We start from the raw sequence: 23,880 nt of genomic DNA on the forward strand, positions 1-23,880 counted from the left end.
AGTAATATGCAGTAAAATACACTTTCGAGTCGATATTTAATGCTACTATTTATGTACCAAAGGAATTCAAGTGTTTTTTTCTTGATCTATTCTGCCTCCTCCTCCTCCCGCAAAGCTTAGTGGGCACAGTTTTTACGCCCCTAGGCTCCTGTAAATAGTAACTTACTATATAACTGTGCTACCAGCTTATGTAGCAATAGACTTGTAGCAGTTGCCGAATGTTAGGTCGCATTATTGGTTCGTCAATCTTCTAAAAGAGTTCATACAAAGCGCCAATTTGCAAATTATCAGAGGCTCTTTGACGTATCATACCTAAAGAGAATGATACTAACTAGATTTTGATGTCACAGTTTTGCCGTTCAAACGGAAAATCTTCAAACGATATCGAACACGTTGTCTTAACTGTCAACACTCTACTGACTATGACTTCCACTGTCTCTATATCGATGGAAAAAGTAAAGCAACACTCTTTGGAAGTGAACTCAGCAACACTAGTCTCGAAGTTCAGTCATTTTTCACATTACAACTTGACTCAGTTTTCAGCCAGTAGATGTGATATGCTCCGAGAAGCACAAAAGACCCACTGAGCATCCTGTAATTCTGGACACACCCAACGGGGGACCCATCACCCCATAACCGGGCGACCAATGATCGAAGCCTCCAATCTGACTATGATAATCTAACATGAGATAATCTTGGGCAATCTTGTCTCGGACAAGACTTTGAACGCTGCTCAACTGACATGACATTATTGGCGGCTGAAATAAGTGTAATGATCTGCTAGGACCATTAACGACAAATTATCCTCAAATTCAATCCCATATCTGGGAGGTGAAGGACAAAAGATATTTGGACATTGTAGGCCGGATATTGCAATATAGTGAGTCCCATAAAGTTGCAACGCAAGCGAACGTTCGAAAAACTCGAAAGAACCTCAAATGAGCATCTTTTGGCCAGATGTTTTAAATTGACCTTGATCCTTGGAAACGTTCGATAGCGATGCAACTTTATGGGACTGACTATAGTTTCTGAACGGTACTCCGATGCTCTACACGACTTAGAAGTTTTGTTCACATGTGAACCGAATATCACATTTGAATGATATAAATCCTTACCTCTTAAGTAGAAAACAACTTCAAGGGGAAACCATGGAACTGTTCCATGTCGCCAAATGTGGACTTGCAGAAAAATGTGATATGCCGACAACCGATGAAACCCTAAGTAGGGATAATTTCATAGCGTATATGAGAAATCATAATGTCCATCAAGAATAATGTGTGGAGACAGTAACCCCCGCAAAAGCCATTACGAAAGTTTTAGCGTTATAACGATGACATCAAGTGCAGTGAAGCTTTGTTACAACCTCAGCAAATAATCTAATTTTTTTTCTGAATATTTCAGATACATTTTAAAAATTGTTTTTTATAAAATGCTCCGGCAGCTCTTCAATTGAGTTCTATATTTGTTGCAATCTATATACTATGTCTACCAAGTTTTTTTGTAGCTGTCTTCGCTAATTTCCCGTCAAGGTTATTAGAACAATATAATGGTATCAAATATTGATCTCACAGACACTAATATTCTCCTGTACTAATGTACAGATGTAATTTAGTATAAAAAATTTTTGTGGTAAAACAGAACTTAAGATAAAATGCTCATTTTGCATGAGAAATCATGATTTTTTCGAACTTAACATCAGGGTATTTTGTATAACTAATACTGAAAATTGAGACTTTTAGTCCATTTTTCGTGCGGCATTTGCCTGAAATTTGCTTTATACCAGCGATTTATGTGTCCTGTTTTAGACGAAAGCTCAAGTAACATACTACTTTAGAGAACGATAAATTAGACACTTCTGGAGAACTTAACTATGAAGTATGAATGATTTACAGCCTGGCTACATAGACGAGTCTTCAATAGTGACACCAGTTGTGAATTACTGTGCGGTGTCCTCCATCGACCAGAGCCACAAAAACTGGGTCACTGACTTACAGTGGGTGCCAGACCATATTGATGTGAGCACTTTCTCGTTTAACTACTGCGGCTATTTACTTTAACTTGAAATTTTTTGTTGACGATAAACTTTGACAAATTTTTTGTTGACGATATTTGACCTTGTTTGTTGTCAGCTTGAGTTGGTCCAGTTTATGAAATAAATCTTATTCTATGTTTGCTTTTGTACCCAATCGAGAGATAAGGTCTTTTTTCGTTCCAAATAATCATCTTAACCATATTCAATGCATGTTTTTCTATGAGAGATTTTTTTAAAATTAATATTGGATTGAGTTTTTTGTTGACTTCAGTAATATCAATGTTCTATATCGCGATTAATTAAATAAAGCTTAAATATTTTGTCACATTCTCAATGTTAAGTATATCGACTTTTACGAAGTCAACATTTAAAATTAGTTCTTTTACATTCTGATATAAATTCTACTTCAAAATATGACATTTTTGACTAATAATAGGTTTCTGCAATTAAAATACTCCAATGTAAAAATAGCTTTCTTTAATTAGTATATAAAATTGGGATCCTGCTTTTTTGGAACTTCAAATTACTGTTCAATATCAGTGTCAATTTTAGATCAACTTGTGTTTTCTTTCTTTCAATGTCTAAGTGTCAATTTTAGATCAACAGACAAGGTCAAGTGTTGGAGAATCACAAAGCATCATGTGTCGAATTGGTCACTTCAGGCTGTGATGGGTTAGTCATTTGCCCAATTTTAGCATATTTGTAAATATTTTGAATCTATTCTTTTTTCTGCCTTTTCCTGTTGTTTTTGACGACCAACTATTGGTTTTCTTCGGTTTTCGTATCATTCTATCGCAGCGAGAACAAACTTGGCGTTAAATGCTCTACCTCCATATTAAGACAAAAGTCGGTCGATAATTTGGTTCTGACAATTTCACATTTCACGTGGCATTTCAGCTCTGTAAAATTAATAGCATTTAAGGGCTCGCAAGTTTCGCATCATTAGAAGTTTTTTTAAATCGAAAGCATGCAAGTCTTTAGTTTAGCTATGTTTTTAATTGATATACATTGTTTTTGTTGCCGTGTGAAAGCAATGTTAACAAGTTCAAGATATTATGCACAATTCAAATAAATTACAAACAGATTGAAATAAAGTTCAAAAAGACTGTTTAATTGATTTGATTATTTCTGAATCTTTTAAACCCCCTTCTATCTGAATTTTTTTGCTGATACTGAGAGGCAAAAGTAAGTTAGCAGCCCCTGTTTTCACGAAATAAAAATTCAACTTTTGAGGCACTATGATGCCAAATTAAAATAGCTTTTTGAAAAGAATTTTTACAGCATTACTCCGCTATACTAGTCATCTCACCTTATTACAAAATTCAGATGAAACGCAACGTTCACCTACCATAAATGCCATTGTAAAAAGATGAACTCCATCAAATTTTGCGCTGTAAGAAGAAACATGTCTGAAAATGTGATGTTTTCAGGGTTGTTCAATTATGGCTAAATTTGCACTTGTGTTAAACATTAGAAAGAGAAGAGATGTGATTAAATTGCAATCTGGAGTTAATTTTCTTTTTACTACAAAACTTTGGAATTCATCAATTTTACATTGGTGTTTCTGGTAAGTGAACATTGCTTTTTAATTGCTCTCTAACGAAGTTTGTAGCAATTATTGTAAACGTGTTGTTTTTTATGCAATTTTTCGCCTGACCGTTTGGGCGCTTTTCTTATAGAACATTTTTTGAATTCTCACGTGACTTTTTCGAGCTTTCATTGTTCATTTTTGAGTGATCTCTACTGTTCTCATTCTGAACTGAAGCTTGTTGCTAATACAAAATTGATTGCAGCATAGCAAAAAGAAGGGACTGATAGACGAGTGGACAATGCTTCTGCTGAGGTATCGGGAGGTCCATGGTTCGAATCCCGGTGTGCGCAACTATTTTTGCACCCAAAGAAACATTTATCTAGGCTGCAGCCCCTGAATTAAATTGCCTCGCATATTGTTCGAGAGTAATTCTTCCGACATTTGTCGGTTTATATTTACCTGAAGTCCGTAACTAGGTGAGAAGACTAGTGTAGATGATCAATGGCGTAAAAATTGTTTTTAAAAAGAGATTTTATGTTGAAGTAATATTGTCTCAAAAATTGAATTTTTACTTCGTAAAATTAGGTGCGCGAACTTATTTCACGATACTTAATGATTATGCTGTTTGGTCACGCAGTGCTGAAGATTCCTATTCACAAGATGTTGTTTCATAGTCATGTGAGGTTGCGCATATATATTTCTCGGGGAAAACGTTTGATAAAATTTTGCTTCTAAGGTAACTTTGAAATCTTGAATTCATAGAGCTCTTGATTTGCGCGCGCACGTTCTTATTTCAGTTGTTTTGATCTTTTTATGTTGTGCCGGTGATGCACAAGTCTAGGTCATGCTCATTACAGTTTGCGTGAAATCTGAAAATTGTTTTTGCCTATAATGTCCAATCACTGTTAATGTTTTTATTCATCCATTGTCTGTGATTTTTATTGACGTGTTGTTTTATTGCTCTCAAACGAAGTTTGTAGCGATTATATTAGTCCTATCCGTCCTTTTTCATGCGATTTTCCGCTTGACCATTTTTTCGTCTTACGCTTTTGACTTTTCGTCCTCAAAAATGGGATAAACAGGTAGCGCCCAACGGCCATTAAGTGCTCTTAGAGCCTTTCAGCTCAAACTGTTGGAGACTTATTCTTATGGTCCGAAGGTCGGTTCTTAGAGGTTGAAGAGACCGCCACTGTTGACCCCCCCACCACTATTGTAACCCATCCCCCCCCCAACGCGCTGTTGCCCCCCCACCCCAGTGTTGCTCCGCCCCTCCCCCACCCATCAGCCCCCGGTGAACCCCCCCCCCGTGACTAGCTACTGACCTACAACCGCTTGCTAAAAACGCAAATTTATACTATTTTGCAATTTTTTTCAAGCTTTTTGAAAATTTTTGATTTTTATCAGCCCTAGCTGTCAAGGAACCTTAATAATAGGTTACTGCCTAGTTTCTAGTGGTAATAGAATGGTTTCGATATTTTAACATCAAGAATTTCAGCATTTTTTTGACAAAATGTGCAATTTTTTTCCAAATTTTTTGACCTTTATTTTTCCTTAATCAGGTATTTCGAGACCCAAGAGCCAGAAAACATCCTAAGGAATTTGATAAGGTACTGACTAATTTTTATTGGCCATGGAATAGTTTTTTAATTTTTTAATGTCACAAATTTTAGGAATTTTTTGATAAAATTTGCAAATTTTTCAAGTTTTTTTTGAAAATTTTTGTCATTTTGTATTTTCTGAAGCCTCAAGAGCCTAGAACCTCCTCTAGTGTTTTTTAATAGGCTATTGCATAGTTTCTATGATTAATGAAATGTTTTTCAGGATTTTAGTATCACAAATTTAAGCAATTTTTGAAATTTTAGCAATTTTTTCAAGTTTTTTAAAATTGTTTGGCGTTTTTTAGTTTTTTTTTCAGCCTCAGGCGCCGAAGAACCTCCTCTAGGGTTTGTCAATAGGTTACTGTATAGTTTCTATATGTAATGGATTGTCTTTCAAGATTATAACATCACGATTTTTAGGATTTTTTCTTCAAAACTTTTCGTTTTTTGACAATTATAGTCATTATTCAGGTTTTTTGAGGTCATAAAACCTCCGCTAGGGTTCAATATTGTTTTTGGAAAGTTTTTGTTGGTCGTGAATTAATTTTCAATTTTTAAATATCAAGTTTTAGCAATTTTTAAAACTTTTTTAGCAATTTTTTAATTTTTTTGTTGAATTTTTTTTCAATCTTTATGTTTTTCTAGCCTAGAGAGCCCGAGAACTTCCTCAAGGGTTTGATAATATGGCACTGCATTGTTTATTGATGTATTGGAATGTTCTTTAATATTTTAATTTGGTTCTTAAGATATTATTTTTTTGAATTTTAGCACGTTTTTTTAAAAAAAATTACAATTTTTCCCAAGTTTTTTCCACAATTTTTCAAATTTTGCTACTTTTTTACAATGGTTTCAAAATTTTGTTGGTCATGGATTAATTTTCAATTTTTCAATATCACAAGTTTTAGCAATTTTTTTTTTATAAAACTCGCAATTTTTAATTTTTTGAAATTTTGTCAATATTTAGGTTTCTTTTGCCTAAAGAGTCAGGGAACTTCCTCAATGGTTTGATAATATGGTATTGCATTGTTTATTGATGTAATGGAATGTTCTTCAATTTTTTAATATCAAGAATTTAAGCAATTTTAAGATATTTGCAATTTTCAAATTTTTGGATAATTTTTATGTTCCATATGTATGGATCTTTATGAGCCTTTAATTTTTTTTCAGGCTTGAAACAGGGATACCGGATAGTCTCCTGAGACAATGAGATGGTTCTTAAGATATTATTTTTTTGAATTTTAGCACGTTTTTTTTTAAAAATTTACAATTTTTCCCAAGTTTTTTCCACAATTTTTCAAATTTTGCTACTTTTTTACAATGGTTTCAAAATTTTGTTGGTCATGGATTAATTTTCAATTTTTCAATATCCCAAGTTTTAGCAATTTTTTTTATAAAACTTGCAATTTTTATTTTTTTGAAATTTTGTCAATATTTAGGTTTCTTTAGCCTAGAGAGTCAGGGAACTTCCACAAGGGTTTGATAATATGGTACTGCATTGTTTATTGATGTAATGGAATATTCTTCAATATTTTATTAACAAGAATTTAAGCGATTTTAAGATATTTGCAATTTTCAAATTTTTGGATAATTTTTATGTTCCATATGTATGGATCTTTATGAGCCTTTAATTTTTTTTCAGGCTTGAAACAGGGATACCGGATAGTCTCCTGAGACAATGAGATGGTTCTTAAGATATTATTATTTTGAATTTTAGCACGTTTTTTTTTAAAAAATTTACAATTTTTCCCAAGTTTTTGCCACAATTTTTCAAATTTTGCTATTTTTTTACAATTGTTTCAAAATTTTGTTGGTCATGGATTAATTTTCAATTTTTCAATATCACAAGTTTTAGCAATTTTTTTTTATAAAACTTGCAAATTTTAATTTTTTGAAATTTTGTCAATATTTAGGTTTCTTTAGCCTAAAGAGTCAGGGAACTTCCTCAATGGTTTGATAATATGGTATTGCATTGTTTATTGATGTAATGGAATGTTCTTCAATATTTTAATATCAAGAATTTAAGCAATTTTAAGATATTTGCAATTTTCAAATTTTTGGATAATTTTTATGTTCCATATGTATGGATCTTTATGAGCCTTTAAATTTTTTGCGGGTTTGAAACAGGGATACGGGATACTTTCCTAAGACAATGGGATGGTTCTTAAGATGTTATTATTTTAAAATTTTGCCAAATTTTTTTAAAATTTGCGATTTTTTCCAAAATTTTTCAATATTTTTTGTCCTTTTCTGAGTTTAACGACCGTTACTGGCCAACGAAACTTTTGAAGTCTCGGAGTTGGGTTACTTGACAGAACTTTCAAGACGAAAAATGGTTTCGAATTGTTTTTCCTTTGAAATTGAAAACTTTTTAATTTTGCCTTTTTCATTTTTTTCTATATGATTTATTTATTAGCAAGGCTAGAAAACTAGAAGTTGCAGAATCGAATCCCATCCTGGAAAATTTTCCTGTCTCTCTTTCTCTGTCCGTTAGGGCTCCTTTCCTTCCCTTTCTCGTTCGCGTTTGATCTCTCTCTCTCTCTCTCTCACACACACTCTATCTCTTTTTGTTTATGCAGCACTTCAGCTGCTATTATAAGGCGTAATGTCATCATCTCTGATCCTCATTAACAATGAGTTATAGTAGAATTGTTTTTTAAGTCATAAATGACCTAACATGCACTTTTTAGGAAATCATTGTTAATTGCTCTCGAAAGCAATTTGTAGCAAATATATTAATCCTGTTTGTCTCTTTTATGCAATTTTTCGCTTGCCGATTTTTCGTCTGACCCATTTGACTTTCGTCTTCAGAAACGGGATAAAGAGGTAGCGCCCAGAGGTCACTAAACCGTGGCTAGCTGGTGACGAATTCAACCGCTCGCCGGTCGCTTGAGAGCAATTCACCCGACGGTAGTCGGTTATGTTTACGATTTTTAGTCACGTGATGTTCTGGGACATTCGAGCACCCAAAGGGACCGCAGTGTTGAAGGCACATGAGAACCCTCTCAAAGTGCCCAACACCTTCAAGTACCTGGACCTCATGTGGAAGCCGATCATGCGCATCCCAATCCACCGTACAGACGGACATGGCGAACATTCACCCTTCGTGTTCAGTTATTGCGAAACCCAAGGTTAGTCCACTTCATAAAAATGCGTCGTTTCAAATACATGCGTCTTTCTCTACAAAATGTTGCTTGAGTAAACAATGGCAAGGAACCTCAGTTCTTTCCTAAGACTTCGCCTTTTAAGGGATTTCTTCTGGGGCAGATCTTTCTTTCTTGGGTAGTGCTTTCTATCGGCCATATAGTTCTTTCACGTGCAATGGTTACCGCTTAAGTATTAGCGTCAACTGGCGCTTAATCGACATTTTTTCTTTATCTCCTGGGCAGCCATTGAAGCTGGTCGGCAACTACCTGTCAGGTTTTGCTAGCTTTATTTCATTTTCATTCTTCTCTGTCTCAGACATAAAGGTCGATTCATAAATCGCTTGTCAAGTTTCAATTATTTTAACATTAAATATAACCGCCAACCGCGGAAAGAGCTTGCTTAGCACGATGCAGCCTTGAAAAGGGCAACAGGTAAAGCACTTTCGACATCAATCCGTTTTGAAAACGGGCGAGTGTCGACCCCCTATATTGAACGGTCCTTCACGTCAATATTATGCTTTTCATTGGACATTTTAATTGAACCCAAACCACCATTTTAATTGAACGAAAATCACGCCCCACCAAACCCGCGCGTGAGGGACTGTCACTAGAGTTCCTGAGAATTTAGGGAAAATGACGATTATTGTGTTTAGAGATCTTCGGTATCTTTGTGCGGGTTTTAAACAGAAGAAATTTTTGCTATATTGGGTTTGTAAAACAAACCGAACATACCTTTCGTACGTTCAAAGACGTCGATTTTGATCCGTTCTTATGGTAAGTTTTCTGATACCGACAAAATCAGAATTAAAGGATTTTGTCAGTTTTGTCTAAAATGGTTGAAATACCAACAATATCGAGTCGTTTCCTGAGTTTAAGAAAGAAGTTTCTGGACTGGGGGTAACTTGTCATAGAATATCTGTGAACACCGTGTATTTTAAAAATATCTCCATCTCTGAAAGAGTTGTTATTCCTCATACAAACTTATCTTAGATGTGAACATGAAATTCTCTCAGCCGTCACTTTTAAGCAGTTTGTCTAGGTCCCGGTCTTTTTCATGCATTTTTTTATTGGTCGTTTTTGCTGGATCCATTTATCTTTAATAGACTCTTAATAGTCTCGATGAAGGTAGTTTTAACCTCAATTATTGAGGTGTGAGTTCATACCCATTCACCTTTTCTGTGCCCTGCCCCTCTCCGCTCTCCTCTGTGTCCTATTTACTTCAACGGCTAAATTCCCCGGTAAGCTAGCTGCAACCAAAGCCAGCACACATCAGTCGTTTGAGAGCTATTCGTCCAACGTCCATTGGCTGGTTTTTGTCTTACAAGAAAGTAAGCTCGAGCCGAATCCATGAAACAGCTCCATGAAACTAGAGAGAGTGGACGAAAACTTTTTTTAAGGTTATTCAGACCACATGTGCAGACCAGAGCGGACTTGCTTACAAATGTACGTAGTGTGAGGATCACCAACCTTTATTTCAAAAATGAATTCAACAGAAGGTTAGAAGTGACGTCCAATACGGAAGTGCTTCCAGCTACAACCCATCTTATGACTATAGGATTTTCAACAACAAAAATGATATGCTTAATTGAAAGCTTGCAAAAACAAGTGTGTGATAAGTTTTGTGACTCCAAAGATATAGGTAAATCATTCCACCATGCAATAGTTTTTGAGAACAACAATTTGGAGCTAAGTCTTGTATTCGCCCTCATTAGAAGATTTATTTTACTTGTTCTGATTTGTTTTTTTTTGAATTTGTCTCAGAAATGGTTAGGCTTGAAGGCTGACACTGACCCTTTATTGTATTTGCAAAAATCTTTAATCCTCTTTTTTCTATTCGAATTTTGACTGGTAGGATTTTGTGTTTTTTTTTCAAGTTGGCAGGCGTGTATTTTTCTTTATTGAAGCATAATTTTGAACCCCAGTTTTGTTGTTTTTTCAACGTATCAAACTGACTTGCGCTTAAGTTCGAAAGTAGAAGGGCCCAATAGTTCAAAAGAGACCTTACTATAACCTTCCAACATCAAAATTCGAGCCCTTAATTTGATTATTTTTGAAATTGTCCTGATAGAGTTTTATCGCTGATTCTTTTTTCTGAAAATGTTTTTGGCCTCTTCATGAAAATTGAGAGATGGGTCCAGCTTAACGCCCAGATACTTAACCATTATTAGACTCTTTAATAATTACTCCATTTTTTTTCAGTTTTCATCCTTAGAGAAATATTTGTTCATTTTGTGATGTTTGCAGAGGATCATGTATTCTGTTCTTTTAGCATTTAAAGAGAGCCTCTTTGCATTGAAAAGACTTTATAATCCGCGTTCTTGCTCTTAATACGTTTTTCATAGTATCAAGATTTTCGTTTTTAGTACATATAAAACGGGGTCATCAGCATACGGAACAATTTTACAGTCTTCATGAATACGTGAGCGGATGTCATTTATTTAAAGCAGAAGAAGAGGGCCAATAATTTTACCCTGGGGCACTCTTTGTTTTGTAGTTCTTCAGTCCGAGAAGGTGTTATTTAATTAAACACGTTGCTATCGATTGCTCAAAATTGATTGTATTACTGGTCCAGCGTCCTTCGAGACAGTTCAGTATTTCGGGTTCTGTTAGAAAAATATTTTGCCATTTTGATTCAAATGCTGCAGAAGGATTTAAAAACAGAGTTACACCAAATTGATTTTGATCCATTGAACTACGGAAAGTCTCTGTTGTATGTGAAAGTCTCTGTTGGTGGAGAAACTTTTTCTAAAGCCGAATTGTTGTGTTTAGATTTCTGTTTTTCTTCAGATCATCAGATATCTGCATTGATAGTAAACGTTCGAAATGCTTTGTGAAAACCAGGGTTTTTGAGATGGGTCTAGAGTTATTTCGGTCCAAAGTATTTTGTTTTTGAAATCAGGCGTTACGTTTGCAAGTTATGAACATAATGTGAAACTTTGATGCCTAATTGAGGTGTGTATCAATTACATTAAAACTTCATGTTTTTCAGTTTTTTCCGGGAAGTATGGCTCAAGCAGGAATTTTTGAAGATCTCGATGACCTTCGAGGTTTGAGTTCCCTTTTGGCATGCAGGCTTTCTTTCCCTTAACCAATACGAAACGAAAATTGGTTTTCAGTGTGTTCCGTTCTTTTTTCAACGGTCCTGTGTTAGGATAAACCAGACCCCCCAAGACATTGAAAACCCAGACACCCAAACTGATAGGGGTAGTTTTGCGATTTTCTTTTTTCGGCGATTAAATTCCTAAATGAATTAAGTTGAAAAAGATGTGTATTTCATTCGTTTTTTCGTTTGGGTCTCTGATCTCGTTGATGAAATCTAATCTACTTTTTCAGTGTTTAATTTTTTTTTATAAAAGGCTTTTGATCTTTGTTTAACCTAATGTTTGTAGTATTTGTGGGAAGATTTCTTATAAGTTTTGAAAATAAAGTAACCGATATACGAAAGACTTAAAATTCTGAAATGCATTTTTTAGCTGTTTTAAGTTTTTGGTATTCATCTGTTCTTTCATACTTTTCAGTTGCAATGTCTTTTTTTCGTGTATCTCCTAACTAGAGGGGCAGTACTTGTTCCATTAGGATTTCAAGCCTTCTTTATTCTTCATTAACGTTGCTGCCTTCATAGCGTGATGCCTATTCAATTGGTTCGAGGGAACATTTATAAGCTACTTTGCTGCAATATGTTTTTTATCATGCACTATTATTGGGTTGGCAGAGAATCTCGCAGAAGATCTTTTTGGGAATAGCAACTGTAATTAGTTGATTAGTTGCAAAATTGACATAGAAACGTAACAGTTCACAATTTTGTTATCTGATATTGATAAGATCTGGTTTATTAGAAAGCCCTGTAGGATTATAATGGTTTTTAGACAATATACTGTATGGCAGAAGGACTTTCTAAAATGTTTACGTTAACTGGTGATCAGGAATTTGATCATTAGATATCCCCTAAAAATTAATTCTTTATCTTCTACAACTGAATTGTCTACACTAATTGCCAAACAATCTAATAACACGTCACTATTAGCTTTTTGAGGATTATATAGAAGACATAACAGTTTGTTTTTCTCAGATGTTGGTGATTCCTTAAACTAAACCCACACTTCTGCGAATAAAATGCTTTCATTTTTCAAAGATCGTTGCGTTCAAAAGCTCTAACCGATTTGGGATTTAGAAGCAGAAGACCGCATCCTCTATTTCTGGTGAAATTGGATCTTTCTTTCCGCAAACAGTAAAATGTAATTCTGTTTTCCAAAGTTTTTTGCTGTTGGCCATGTTTCCGAGAATTTATAATTTTTTGAAGCCCAAGATATTCGATTAACTGTTTTATCTCATTGTACTTATCCGCCACACTTTGTGTATTGATGAAGAAATAGCTCAAACGGTTTTTACTGGGTTGGGTTGTATTTTTGATAGACTCATATATACATATATAACCTGGATTTTTCAATGCGCTCTAATTTGACGAGTGAAGTGCGCATCTATATGCCAATACGAATGTTCCAAAAATTACGGAAGTTGAATTCAGATTTTCTTTATTATAAAGTATTTCTGAAAAAATGAAAGGGTGGCTGGAAGGAATCATGCACTCACTTCGCGAGTGTAAGGTTACTAGAATAAGGCAAAGGCAAGGAAGTGAAGCAATCATAGGAGATTATGATAACTCAAATATGTGACCCTGCAATTCTTATCAATTGTTTATTACTCAACTTAATAAGTGCGATAGTTTTGTGCACCCTTGAATACTTTGTTGCGATATGTGTACTGCACTGGTTGAAAGTCGGTGAATTGGTGGTTTGAATTCGTGTAGATGTCGGCAGTAGAAATGATACGAATATTGGTTGGGGTTCATCTGTTCTTTGATGAAGTTTCTCTTATTCCACAGAAACTAGTGGTTGACAGAAACTATTGGCGGCTTAAAAAAATTAGAGACAAATTGATTCTGAATATTATTTTGGTCTTGATTCTAATTTAACTAACAATTCTTTCGTTTGGTTTATACCTTTCTCGCTATAACTGCCATAAGTTATAACAATAATTAATGCAATAATTCATTGTAACAACGATGAACCAAATTATTTTGCGTTCTTTTTGGATTTTGGACCGCTCTTAAGTGTTGTTCAATGCACGCAATGCAGCTGGATGGTCGTTAGTGCTCATTTTTTGTTCCTCTGAAAAATGAAAAAAATAGCTATTGTACAAAGCGTAGGGTAGGGGCTATGATGAGAAGACCCAAAATGTTTATCAGTTTGTTCATACAGTGTAATGAAAACAAAAATTTTATGGTGAGGGGGGGGGGGGTTGGAGGAAGTAGCGATTCCATTTTAAAAGCAATTTTGGGGATCTATTCTGTTTTGGCCCCCCAGCTTAGTGAGCTGAAATTTTTTATGCCCCCAGGCGCACGTGCTGTTTTTATACATAGTAACGTGCTATATAACAACACATAATTTGTAACTGGGGGCGTAAAAAATACTGGGGGGGGGGGAACAGAATAGATCCCAATTTAGTTTTATATCTGAGGCAAAGTGCATGCATAAAATAAGTTCATCTTCTCTCCAGCATCGTGGAAAACGTATTTGCCTTTGTCGTTTCTTCGGATTGTTGCCCGATATTCGACAGGGTTGCCAGTAGGCTGATTCCAGTTCCAGTTGATTTTTGGCGTGATATTGTCTCCTTGAGGGTTGAGCCATACGCCGTCTGTTTCAATGTCAGTTATGCCGACCCAAAACCGTTTAATTGGTCCCGTCATATCTGAAATATGAAAATTATAGGGTCTAGTCTGTTCCATAAACCTTTCTAATGTTTTTATGACCCTCAGTTTAAAAAAGTCTTTCCCATTCTAGCCCCCTCCCCAAAAAATTATAGGTATACATTATGGTATACATTATATGACCTATAGCTGGTCGATATTGTGGGGAAAGACCCCAAAAATAGGGAGTGAGGTTGTGGATGGGGGAGGGGAGGACGTAAAAGCTATTAGTCAATTGATAGGACTGTTTCTACGAAATTGAAAAGCACGTTTTTGCTGTCTTTTTTTATTTACCATACAATTTTGAGTCCCTACATTTACTATTTCAATATCCAATCAGCAGATTTTTTAAAGGTGCAAAAAACCCATTCAATGGGCTTCATTTCAAAACGGCAGATTCAAGTCTCTTGTCTAACAAAAAAAACTCCCACGAAAAACTATCGCTGAAATTGTTGACTTTTTCTTGGGAACTTGAAGCAATGATAACTTCATGTGGTTCAATATTCATTCGCAATATGGCTGGGAAATATATGTTATCAGTTACTATCAATAGCTTTCTCTCGTCTGGTTCCAACTTGGCAACAATTGTCACGTTCATTAGTGCTGCCCGGCTTCGCTCAGGACACTTGAAGCTCTTCTATATCTTATGCCAAAGTAATGGTTAAGTAACTCTGCTTGAAGTCACTGAGAACTTCTGGCGTTTATCGAGAACCGCGAAACGGTTCGAAATATTAAGTCACAAATTCTCAGTGCCTTCAAGCAGAGTCACGTAACCATTACTCAAAACAGGATACGCGTACGTTTTAAAATGACGAAAGTGAACGGAAGTCAACTTCTGGCTGAGTAGCAGCTGGCATTTTAACTTCTGGAACTGCAGACTTTCGCCTTTTTAAAATGTGCACGTGAGTGTTTTAAGATACGCCACTGCACTAATGAATATTATCACACGGTTGCTATCGCCACCGAGAAGTTATCAAACTCCGAGGCGAAGCCGAGGTGTTATGATAACTTCGAGTGCGATAACAACCGTGTGAAATTTTTTTAAATCAACACCTGCTGCGATCTTTTCAAAATTGAACAAAGTTTCATTGGTTTCTCATTATTATTTTTGTGGACAATTACACTTTCAAAGGTAAGTGATATTTCTTTGGATCTGTTATTCGTTTTGCCCTCATGCACACACGCACACACTTACACACACACACACAAACACACACTCTTACAAACACACGCGCACGTTCACGCACGCACACACGTACACACGCACACACACACACACACAGACATACACGCACACACACACACACGCACACTTACACACACACACACAAACTCACACGCACACACACACACACACAAGCACGCACACACACACCCAAACACACACACACACCTACACACCACAGATAACACACCACACACCAGCACACCACACTCACACACACCACACACACACACACTCCACACAAACACACCCACTTACACGCCCACACGCACGCATACACACACACCACAGATAACACACTCACCACACACACACACCACACTCACACACACCACGCACACACACACACACACACACACACACACACACACACATACACACACACATACACACGCACACACACACGCACACACACACACGCGCACGCACACACACACCGCACATACACCACCCACGCCACACACACAACACGCACCACACGTTTTTCAGACTACAAGTTTATCAAACTGTTTCCATCATTAGACTACGAGTTTCTCACACTCTTTTCTCGCCACTGTTTACTTAGTAACAGTGGCGAGAAAAGAGTGTGAGAAACTCGTAGTCTAATGCTGAAGTGTTTTTCCAGTGTCGATCGGGCATTAAGATTTATTACACTGGCAGTTTATTTAACTGCTGTTATCGCAACAGGTGTTGATTAAATGCCTGTTTATCACCAAACATATGCGGCTAATGGTAATCGAAAGAGGAAGTAAAGTAACGCCTTGAAATCTTGAGTTCAACCAATTCCTGGAGCTGAGCAGTCCGCGTGAGAAACCTATCCTACAACTTAAAATGTCAGCTAAGTGGTCCCACTTAAGTCCACGTACATGTTACAGTGCGCTGTACGTTATAGTGCTTACTTTGCCCAAGTCGGCAAATTTTAGCCGCAAATGTCTGGCGTGTGTACTGATGCGCAACAACATTTGTCGAGGGGTCATCCCATCACTAAAATTGCGGAAGTGGCTAGTCACACAGCTGAACCCCGACCCGAATGAACGTTGTTGCCCGGGCCGTAAGAGAACGTAAATTAGGCGCTGTAGTAAACAGGACTCGTTAGCAAACACTTATTAAGGGGTGGAACTTGAAGTTGAGCGGCTCGTTTTAGTACCTTTCGGACTTCTGTGGGTTTTTGGGTTTAGTATGGGGTCCGCTGAAGATGCGATTCCCTTTCTCCACGGTTCCAATTTTATGAGTATCTGGCAATTTGACAACTTTTTTCTACGTCCTCCCTGATCGTTTTTTCAAAGAGTGCTTCTCCCTCAATATATCTTCATTAAGAGGCCGCGTCTCCACCCGTGTCTAAGATTCAGTGTCAGTCAGTACTGATTCAGAACAATTTTAGAGAAATTTCATGATTCAGTACTGTTTCAGAAGGATTTCAGAACCAACTGTGAAGTGATTTCTGAATTCTCTGAATCAGAGCAGAATTCAGAGAAAATATTATGTATTCTTCCAAGTCAGAAGATAATTCCGAATGAATCACTGAATCAGTTCTGAATCAGACAAATTCAGTACAAAATGTGACTTGAATTAGACTCTGACTCAGTACTGAATTCGAATTAGAGTTAGGTACGGGCAATGACGTGTTGTACAATTGTTGAGAAATAGTTGATGTGCAGTTGGATGCTACCCAGATCATAATGTTCGGATGTCATATCATAATCCCCGTTGTGCAGTATAACTATCAAGAATTTCGTATGCGCGCGAATCGGCTACGCGAGGAGTGTATCTCTATGCTTTACACTGCATTTTACAAATTCGGCAATGACTGTTTTTGCCTTTTTGCTGAAAGGTGATTGCGAGTAGTTCAACTTAAGGTAATTGGTTTGAGACTCTGCGGGTCAATTGCACTCTGGAACTGACCAATGTGGATCCGGTGCAGTAGGTTACACTGTACTGCGATTAAGTATATTCTGGCAAAGAGCTTTTTTTAAGTTAATGTTGTACCAATGTGCCAATTGTTTAATTGCGACTGAAGTATCTACAGATGATTGTTTGTGTAGGATAGTTGAGATTTAAACGGAAGGAAATTAAAAGGAAGAGCTGAGAGGATTATTTGCGTTAGGACAGTCGATCCAAAACAGTAGATCGAAGATAAAAAAGATTCCTGCGACTTATCAAATAGCACTTAATTTTAGTCAGAAGATAAATTAATTTTTGAACTACTATCCCAATAAAGTACTGTTTTCCTCATACGTTTCCTTAACTTGGTCACCAAGGTAATTCTTCGCTGAGCTCATACCTTTGAAAAAAAATTTTGTATCTGTAAATAGCTCTCGGATTTGTTCCCTCAATTTTTATCTTAAGAATCTGCAAAACAACTGTTCTGTTTATTTAGTGGAATCCGTTAGCCGAAGGTGGATATATTGCATCTTCGATCCTGCTTCTCTGCTGTGTTATGTTCATTTCTTTTCCAGTTTTTGTTATTTCACACTGTTTTCCCAGATTCATTTTTGTACTTTTGGTTTTTCTCGAAAAACCTAAAATTGTGTCTTTCAGTAACAAAAAAATAAGATTTGTTAAATTTTTCCATGCTTTTTTGTGTTCTTTTGTTCTGACCCACCTTGGCGGGGAGGAAGTATATACTCAAACAGGTCCATTTTGGCCGATCGATATATTCATTGTAGAGAGTTGTGAGTGGTATCATTGGAAAGCTCGTCCATCGTCGAATATTCATAAAACGTTTTTTGAATTTTGTTTTCTCCACGGATTAATCAAAGTTTAAAGTGTGGTGAACAGTTGACTGAGTTTTGTTGTTATTGCTCACATTTTTACCACTTAAAGCAGACGATTTGTGTTGCACTTTTTTATTGCATTTTTTGGCTAAACGTGTGCTAAATTTTTCAAAATTCAGCCTTTTCTCATCAAAAATGACACGAATTAATCTAAAACGTGTGCTAAATTTTTCAAAATTCATCCTTTTGTCATCAAAAATGACACGAATTAATCTTCTTCAGTCCTTTTTTTTATATTTGCTGGATTAACATACCTAAAAACTAATGACGCAATCTTTGTTAACTCCAAAGACGGCTTGTTTTTCCATCTGAGATATTGCATCTTAGATGCTGCTTCTCTGCTGTGTTATAATCTTTTTATTTCACTTCTAATTATTTCATACTGTTTTCCCAGAATCATTTTTGTTTTTCTTATTTTTCTCGCAAAAAAACCTGAAATTGCATCTTTCAGGAATAAACAATCGGATCTGTTTAATTTGTTCCATGCTCAAGTATGTGTTTTGTTCCCAACCACTTTTATGGCGGAGGACTTAAATGCTCAAACGAGTCAATTTTGATCGATCGATATATTCATTGGAGAGATGTGTGAGTGGTATCCTTAGCAAGCCCGTCCACCGTAGAATATATAATAAAAACATATTGTTTGAAGTTTCTTTGATGCAAAACAGTAGATCGAAGATAAAAATCTTTTGAATATAGAGCGAAAGCAAAATTTCAAAAGTTGCGTAAACTCAATCAGATTTAAGCACTCTTAAGTTCTACAGCTTTTAACATTGGTTAGGCATGGCTGTGGCCCACGAAGCAGGGCAAAAAGCGCTAGCTTCCTGCAGGTTATAAGATAGCACTTAATTTTAGTCAGAAAATATTTTAATTTTTGACCTACTGTCCCAATTTTGTACCGTTTCCTGATACATTTCCTTAACGTGATCACCAAGGCATTTGATATCTGAGCCCATACCTTCGGAAAATTTTTTTGTATCTGTAAATAGTTCTCGGATTTGTTCCCTCAATTTTTATCTTAAGAATCTGCAAAACAACTGTTTTGTTTGTTTAGTAGAAGCCGTTAGCCGAAGGTGGATATATTGCATATTAGTAATTCTTTTTTTCTCGAAAAACCTCAAATTGTATCTTTCAGTGACAAAAAAATCTTTTTTTTAGTTTTTCCATGCTTACTTGTGTTCTTTTGTTCTGACCCACCTTGGCGGGGAGGAAGTATATACTCAAACAGGTCCATTTTGGCCGATCGATATATTCATTGTAGAGAGTTGTGAGTGGTATCATTGGAAAGCTCGTCCATCGTCGAATATACATAATAAAACGTTTTTTGAATTTTGTTTTCTCCACGGATTTTGTCGAGGTTTAACGTGTGGCGAACATTTGACTGATTTTTGTTGTTATTGCTCACATTTGCGTATTTTTACGCATTTTTTTTGCCAATTTTGCTTTGGATTATGCTAAAACTTGTAACAATAATGTTGTTTATAACTCTAAAACAGAGGAATGATATTGCACGTTTTGATGGCATTTTTCGGCTAAAACGTGTGCTAAATTTTTCAAAATTCTTCCGTTTTTCATCCAAAACGACACGAATTAATCTTCTTCAGTCTTTTTTGTTTGTTTTTGCCGCCTCAACACGCCTAAAATCTAATGGCGCAATGTTTGTTAACTCCAACGACGGCTTGCTTTTGTCTTCGATCTGAGATATTGCATCTTTGATGCTGCTTTTCTGCTGTGTTATGTTTATTGATATTCCATTTTTTTATTTCACACTGTTTTCTAAGATTCATATTTGTAATTATTTTGTTTTTCTCGAAAAACTTAAAATTGTATCTTTCAATTATAAAAAATCAGATTTGTCTAGTGTTTCCAAGCTCATTTGTCTTTTTTGTGTTCCGACCCACCTTGCTGGTCAATACTTAAACAGGTCAATTTTGGCCGATCGATGTATTCATCTTAGAGAGTTGTTAGTAGTTTCATTAGAAAATTCGTCCATCGTCGAGTATACAAAATAGAACGTTTTTTGAATTTTGTTTTATCCGCGGACTTAACGATTTTTAACGTGTGCTGAGCATTTGACTGACTTCTGTTGTTATTGTTCATATTATAATTGCCGTATTAACAAACCTAAAAACTAATGACGCATTCTTCGTTAACTCCAAAGATTTTTTATTTTTGATCTGAGATATTGCATCTTAGATGCTGTTTCTCTGCTGTGTTATAATCATTTTTATTTCACTTCTATTTATTTCACACTGTTTTCCCAGACTCATTTTTGTAGTTTTCATTTTTCTTGAAAAACCTGAAATTGCAACTGTCAGTAAAAAACAATCGGATCTGTTTAATTTTTTCCATGCTCAAGTATGTGTTTTGTTCCCACCCATTTTTCTGGGGGAGGAACTAAATGCTCAAACCGGTCAATTTGTGAGTGGTATCATTAGAACGCCCGTCCACCGTAGAATATATAATAGAAACATATTTTTTGAAATTGGTTTTCTCCACGGATTTATCGAAGTTTAAAGTGTGGTGAACATTAGACTGATTTGTGTTGTTTTTCGTCACTTTTGCGTATTTTTACCCAATTTGTATTGCCAGTTTTGCTAAAAAAAACTAGCTTAAAATTTGTAACAAGGATGTTTTTTTTGCTCTGAAAACAGACGATTGGTGTTGCACGTTTTGATTGCATTTCTGGGCTAAAACGTGTGCTAAACTTTTCAAAACTCAGCCTATTTTCCATCAAAATTGACACGAATTAATCTAAAACGTCTGCAAAATTTCCCACAAAATTCAGCCGTTTTTCATCAAAAATGACACGAATTAATCTTCTTCAGTCGTTTTGTTTGTTTTTGCCGCGTTAACACACCTAAAAACTAATGGCACAATGTCCGGTAACTCCAGCGACGGCTTGGTTTTATCCTCGATCTGTTTTCCCAGATTCATATTTGTAATACTTTTGTTTTTCTCAAAAAACCTGAAATTGTATATTTCGTTAACAAAAAATCAGATTTGTTAAGTTTTTCCATGCTCACTTGTGTTTTCTTGTTTTGACACACCTTGGCGGGGGAGGAACTATATACTCAAGTAGGTCAATTTCGGCCGATCGATGTATTCATTGTAGAGAATTGTGAGCGGAATCATTAGAATTTCGTCCATTGTCGAATATATATAAAAAAACATGTTTTGAATTTTGTTTTCTCCACTGATTTATCGAAGTTTAACGTGTGGCGAACATTTGACCTTTTTTCGTTTTTTTAGTGTTTACATTTGCGTATTTTTAAGCAATTTTGCCAATTTTGCTTAACAAATCATGCTAAAATTTGTAACAGTAATGTTGTTGTTTTTAACAACAAAAACAGACGAATGGCTTTGCACGTTTCAATTGCATTTTTGGCTAAAACGTGTGCTAAACTTTTCAAAACTCAGCCTTTCTTCCATCAAAAATGACACGAATTAATCTAAAACGTGTGCAAAATTTTGCGTTCACATTTGCGTTTTTTTGCCAATTTTGCTTTAAAAAATATGTTAAAATTGGTAACAATAATGTTGTTGTTTCTAATTCTAAAAACAGACGAATGGTGTCGCACGTTTTGATTGCCTTTTTTGGCTAAAACGTGCGGTAAGTTTTTTAAAATTCAATCTTCGTTAACTCCAACAACGGCTTGGTTTTATCTTTGATCTGAGATATTGCCTCTTTGATGCTGCTTCTCTGCTGTGTTATGTTCATTTATATTCCATTTGTTTATTATATCACACTTTTTTTCCCAGATTCATATTAGTAATTCTTTTTTTCTCGAAAAACCTCAAATTGTATCTTTCAGTGACAAAAAAATCTTTTTTTTCCGTGCTCACTTGTGTTTTTTTTGTTCCGACCCACCTTGGCGGAGGAGAAACTATATACTCAAGCAGGTCCTATTTTGGCCGATGGATATATTCATCGTAGAAATTTGTGAGCGGTATCATTAGAAAACTCGTCAATTGTCGAAAATATATAATAAAACGGTTTTTGAATTATGTTTTATTCACGCATATTTCGAACTTTTTATGTGAGGCAAACATTTGACCAATTTTTTGTTGTTAGTGTTTACATTTATGTATTTTTACGCAATTTTGCCAAAAATCGTTTTTTGAACTGTGTTTTCTCCACGGATTTGTCAAGGTTTAAAGCGTGGTGAACATTTGACTGATTTTTGCTCTTTTTCTTCACTTTTGCGTATTTTTACGCAATTTGTACTGCCAGTTTTGCTAAAAAAAACTAGCTTGAAATTTGTAACAAGGATGTTATTTTTACCTCTGAAAACAGACGAATGGTGTTGCACGTTTTGATTGCATTTCTGGTCTAAAACGTGTGCTAAACTTTTCAAAACTCAGCCTTTCTTCCACCAAAAATGACACGAATTAATCTAAAACGTGTGCAAAATTTTGCGTTCACGTTTTGAATGTCTTTTTTGGCTAAAACGTGCGCTAAGTTTTTTAAAATTCAATCTTCGTTAACTCCAACAACGGCTTGGTTTTATCTTTGATCTGAGATATTGCCTCTTTGATGCTGCTTCTCTGCTGTGATATGTTCATTTATATTCCATTTGTTTGTTATATCACACTTTTTTTCCCAGATTCATATTAGTAATTCTTTTTTCTCGAAAAACCTCAAATTGTGTCTTTCAGTGACAAAAAAATCTTTTTTTTTAGTTTTTCCGTGCTCACTTGTGTTTTTTTGTTCCGACCCACCTTGGCGGAGGAGAAACTATATACTCAAGCAGGTCCTATTTTGGCCGATCGATATATTCGTCGTAGAATTTTGTGAGCGGCATCATTAGAAAACTCGTCAGTTGTCGAATATATATAATAAAACGTTTTTTGAATTTTGTTTTATTCACGCATATTTCGAACTTTTTATGTGGGGCAAACATTTGACCAATTTTTTGTTGTTACTGTTTACATTTGTATTTTTACGCAATTTTGCCAAAAATCGTTTTTTTGAACTGTGTTTTCTCCACGGATTTGTCAAGGTTTAAAGCGTGGTGAACATTTGACTGATTTTTGTTCTTTTTCTTCACTTTTGCGTGTTTTTACGCAATTTGTACTGCCAGTTTTGCTTAAAAAAAACTAGCTTGAAAGTTGTAACAAGGATGTTATTTTTACCTCTGAAAACAGACGAATGGTGTTGCACGTTTTGATTGCATTTCTTGGCTAAAACGTGTGCTAAACTTTTTAAAACTCAGCCTTTCTTCCACCAAAAATGACACGAATTAATCTAAAACGTGTGCAAAATTTTGCGTTCACATTTGCGTTTTTTTGCCAATTTTGCTTTAAAATTTATGTTAAAATTGGTAACAATAATGTTGTTGTTTCTAATTTTAAAAACAGACGAATGGTGTTGCACGTTTTGATTGCCTTTTTTGGCTAAAACGTGCGCTAAATTTTTTAAAATTCAATCTTCGTTAACTCCAACAACGGCTTGGTTTTATCTTTGATCTGAGATATTGCCTCTTTGATGCTGCTTCTCTGCTGTGTTATGTTCATTTATATTCCATTTGTTTGTTATATCACACTTTTTTCCCAGATTCATATTTGTAATTCTTTTTTCTCGAAAAACCTCAAATTGTATCTTTCAGTGACAAAAAAATCTTTTTTTTTTTAGTTTTTCCGTGCTCACTTATGTTTTTTTTGTTCCGAGCCACCTTGGCGGAGGAGAAACTATATACTCAAGCAGGTCCTATTTTGGCCGATCCATGTATTCGTCGTAGAAATTTGTGAGCGGTATCATTAGAAAACTCGTCAATTGTCGAATATATATAATAAAACGTTTTTTGAATTTTGTTTTCATCACGCATATA

The 23,880-nt window shown here is 35.5% G+C and overlaps 2 protein-coding genes across 2 annotated transcripts in view; one reads left to right on the top strand and one right to left on the bottom strand.

The window, feature by feature from the left end:
* Positions 1 to 8,313, top strand: part of LOC142335834 (dynein axonemal intermediate chain 3-like) — a 55,797-nt gene extending 47,484 nt beyond the window's left edge. Inside the window, exons 9-11 of the mRNA XM_075384162.1 lie at positions 1,893 to 2,015; positions 2,631 to 2,704; positions 8,096 to 8,313. Coding sequence (XP_075240277.1) covers positions 1,893 to 2,015; positions 2,631 to 2,704; positions 8,096 to 8,294 — 396 coding nt within the window. The 3' untranslated portion in view covers positions 8,295 to 8,313. The remainder of the gene's footprint in view (positions 1 to 1,892; positions 2,016 to 2,630; positions 2,705 to 8,095) is intronic.
* Positions 8,314 to 13,845: 5,532 nt separating this feature from the next.
* Positions 13,846 to 23,880, bottom strand: part of LOC142335835 (uncharacterized) — a 115,648-nt gene continuing 105,613 nt past the window's right edge. The window contains exon 15 of the mRNA XM_075384163.1: positions 13,846 to 13,998. Within this exon, the coding sequence (XP_075240278.1) occupies positions 13,846 to 13,998 (153 nt within the window). The remainder of the gene's footprint in view (positions 13,999 to 23,880) is intronic.

This window comes from Convolutriloba macropyga, chromosome 3 (genome assembly GCF_964194025.1).
Source record: "Convolutriloba macropyga chromosome 3, txConMacr16.3, whole genome shotgun sequence".
Lineage (NCBI taxonomy): Eukaryota > Metazoa > Xenacoelomorpha > Acoela > Convolutidae > Convolutriloba > Convolutriloba macropyga.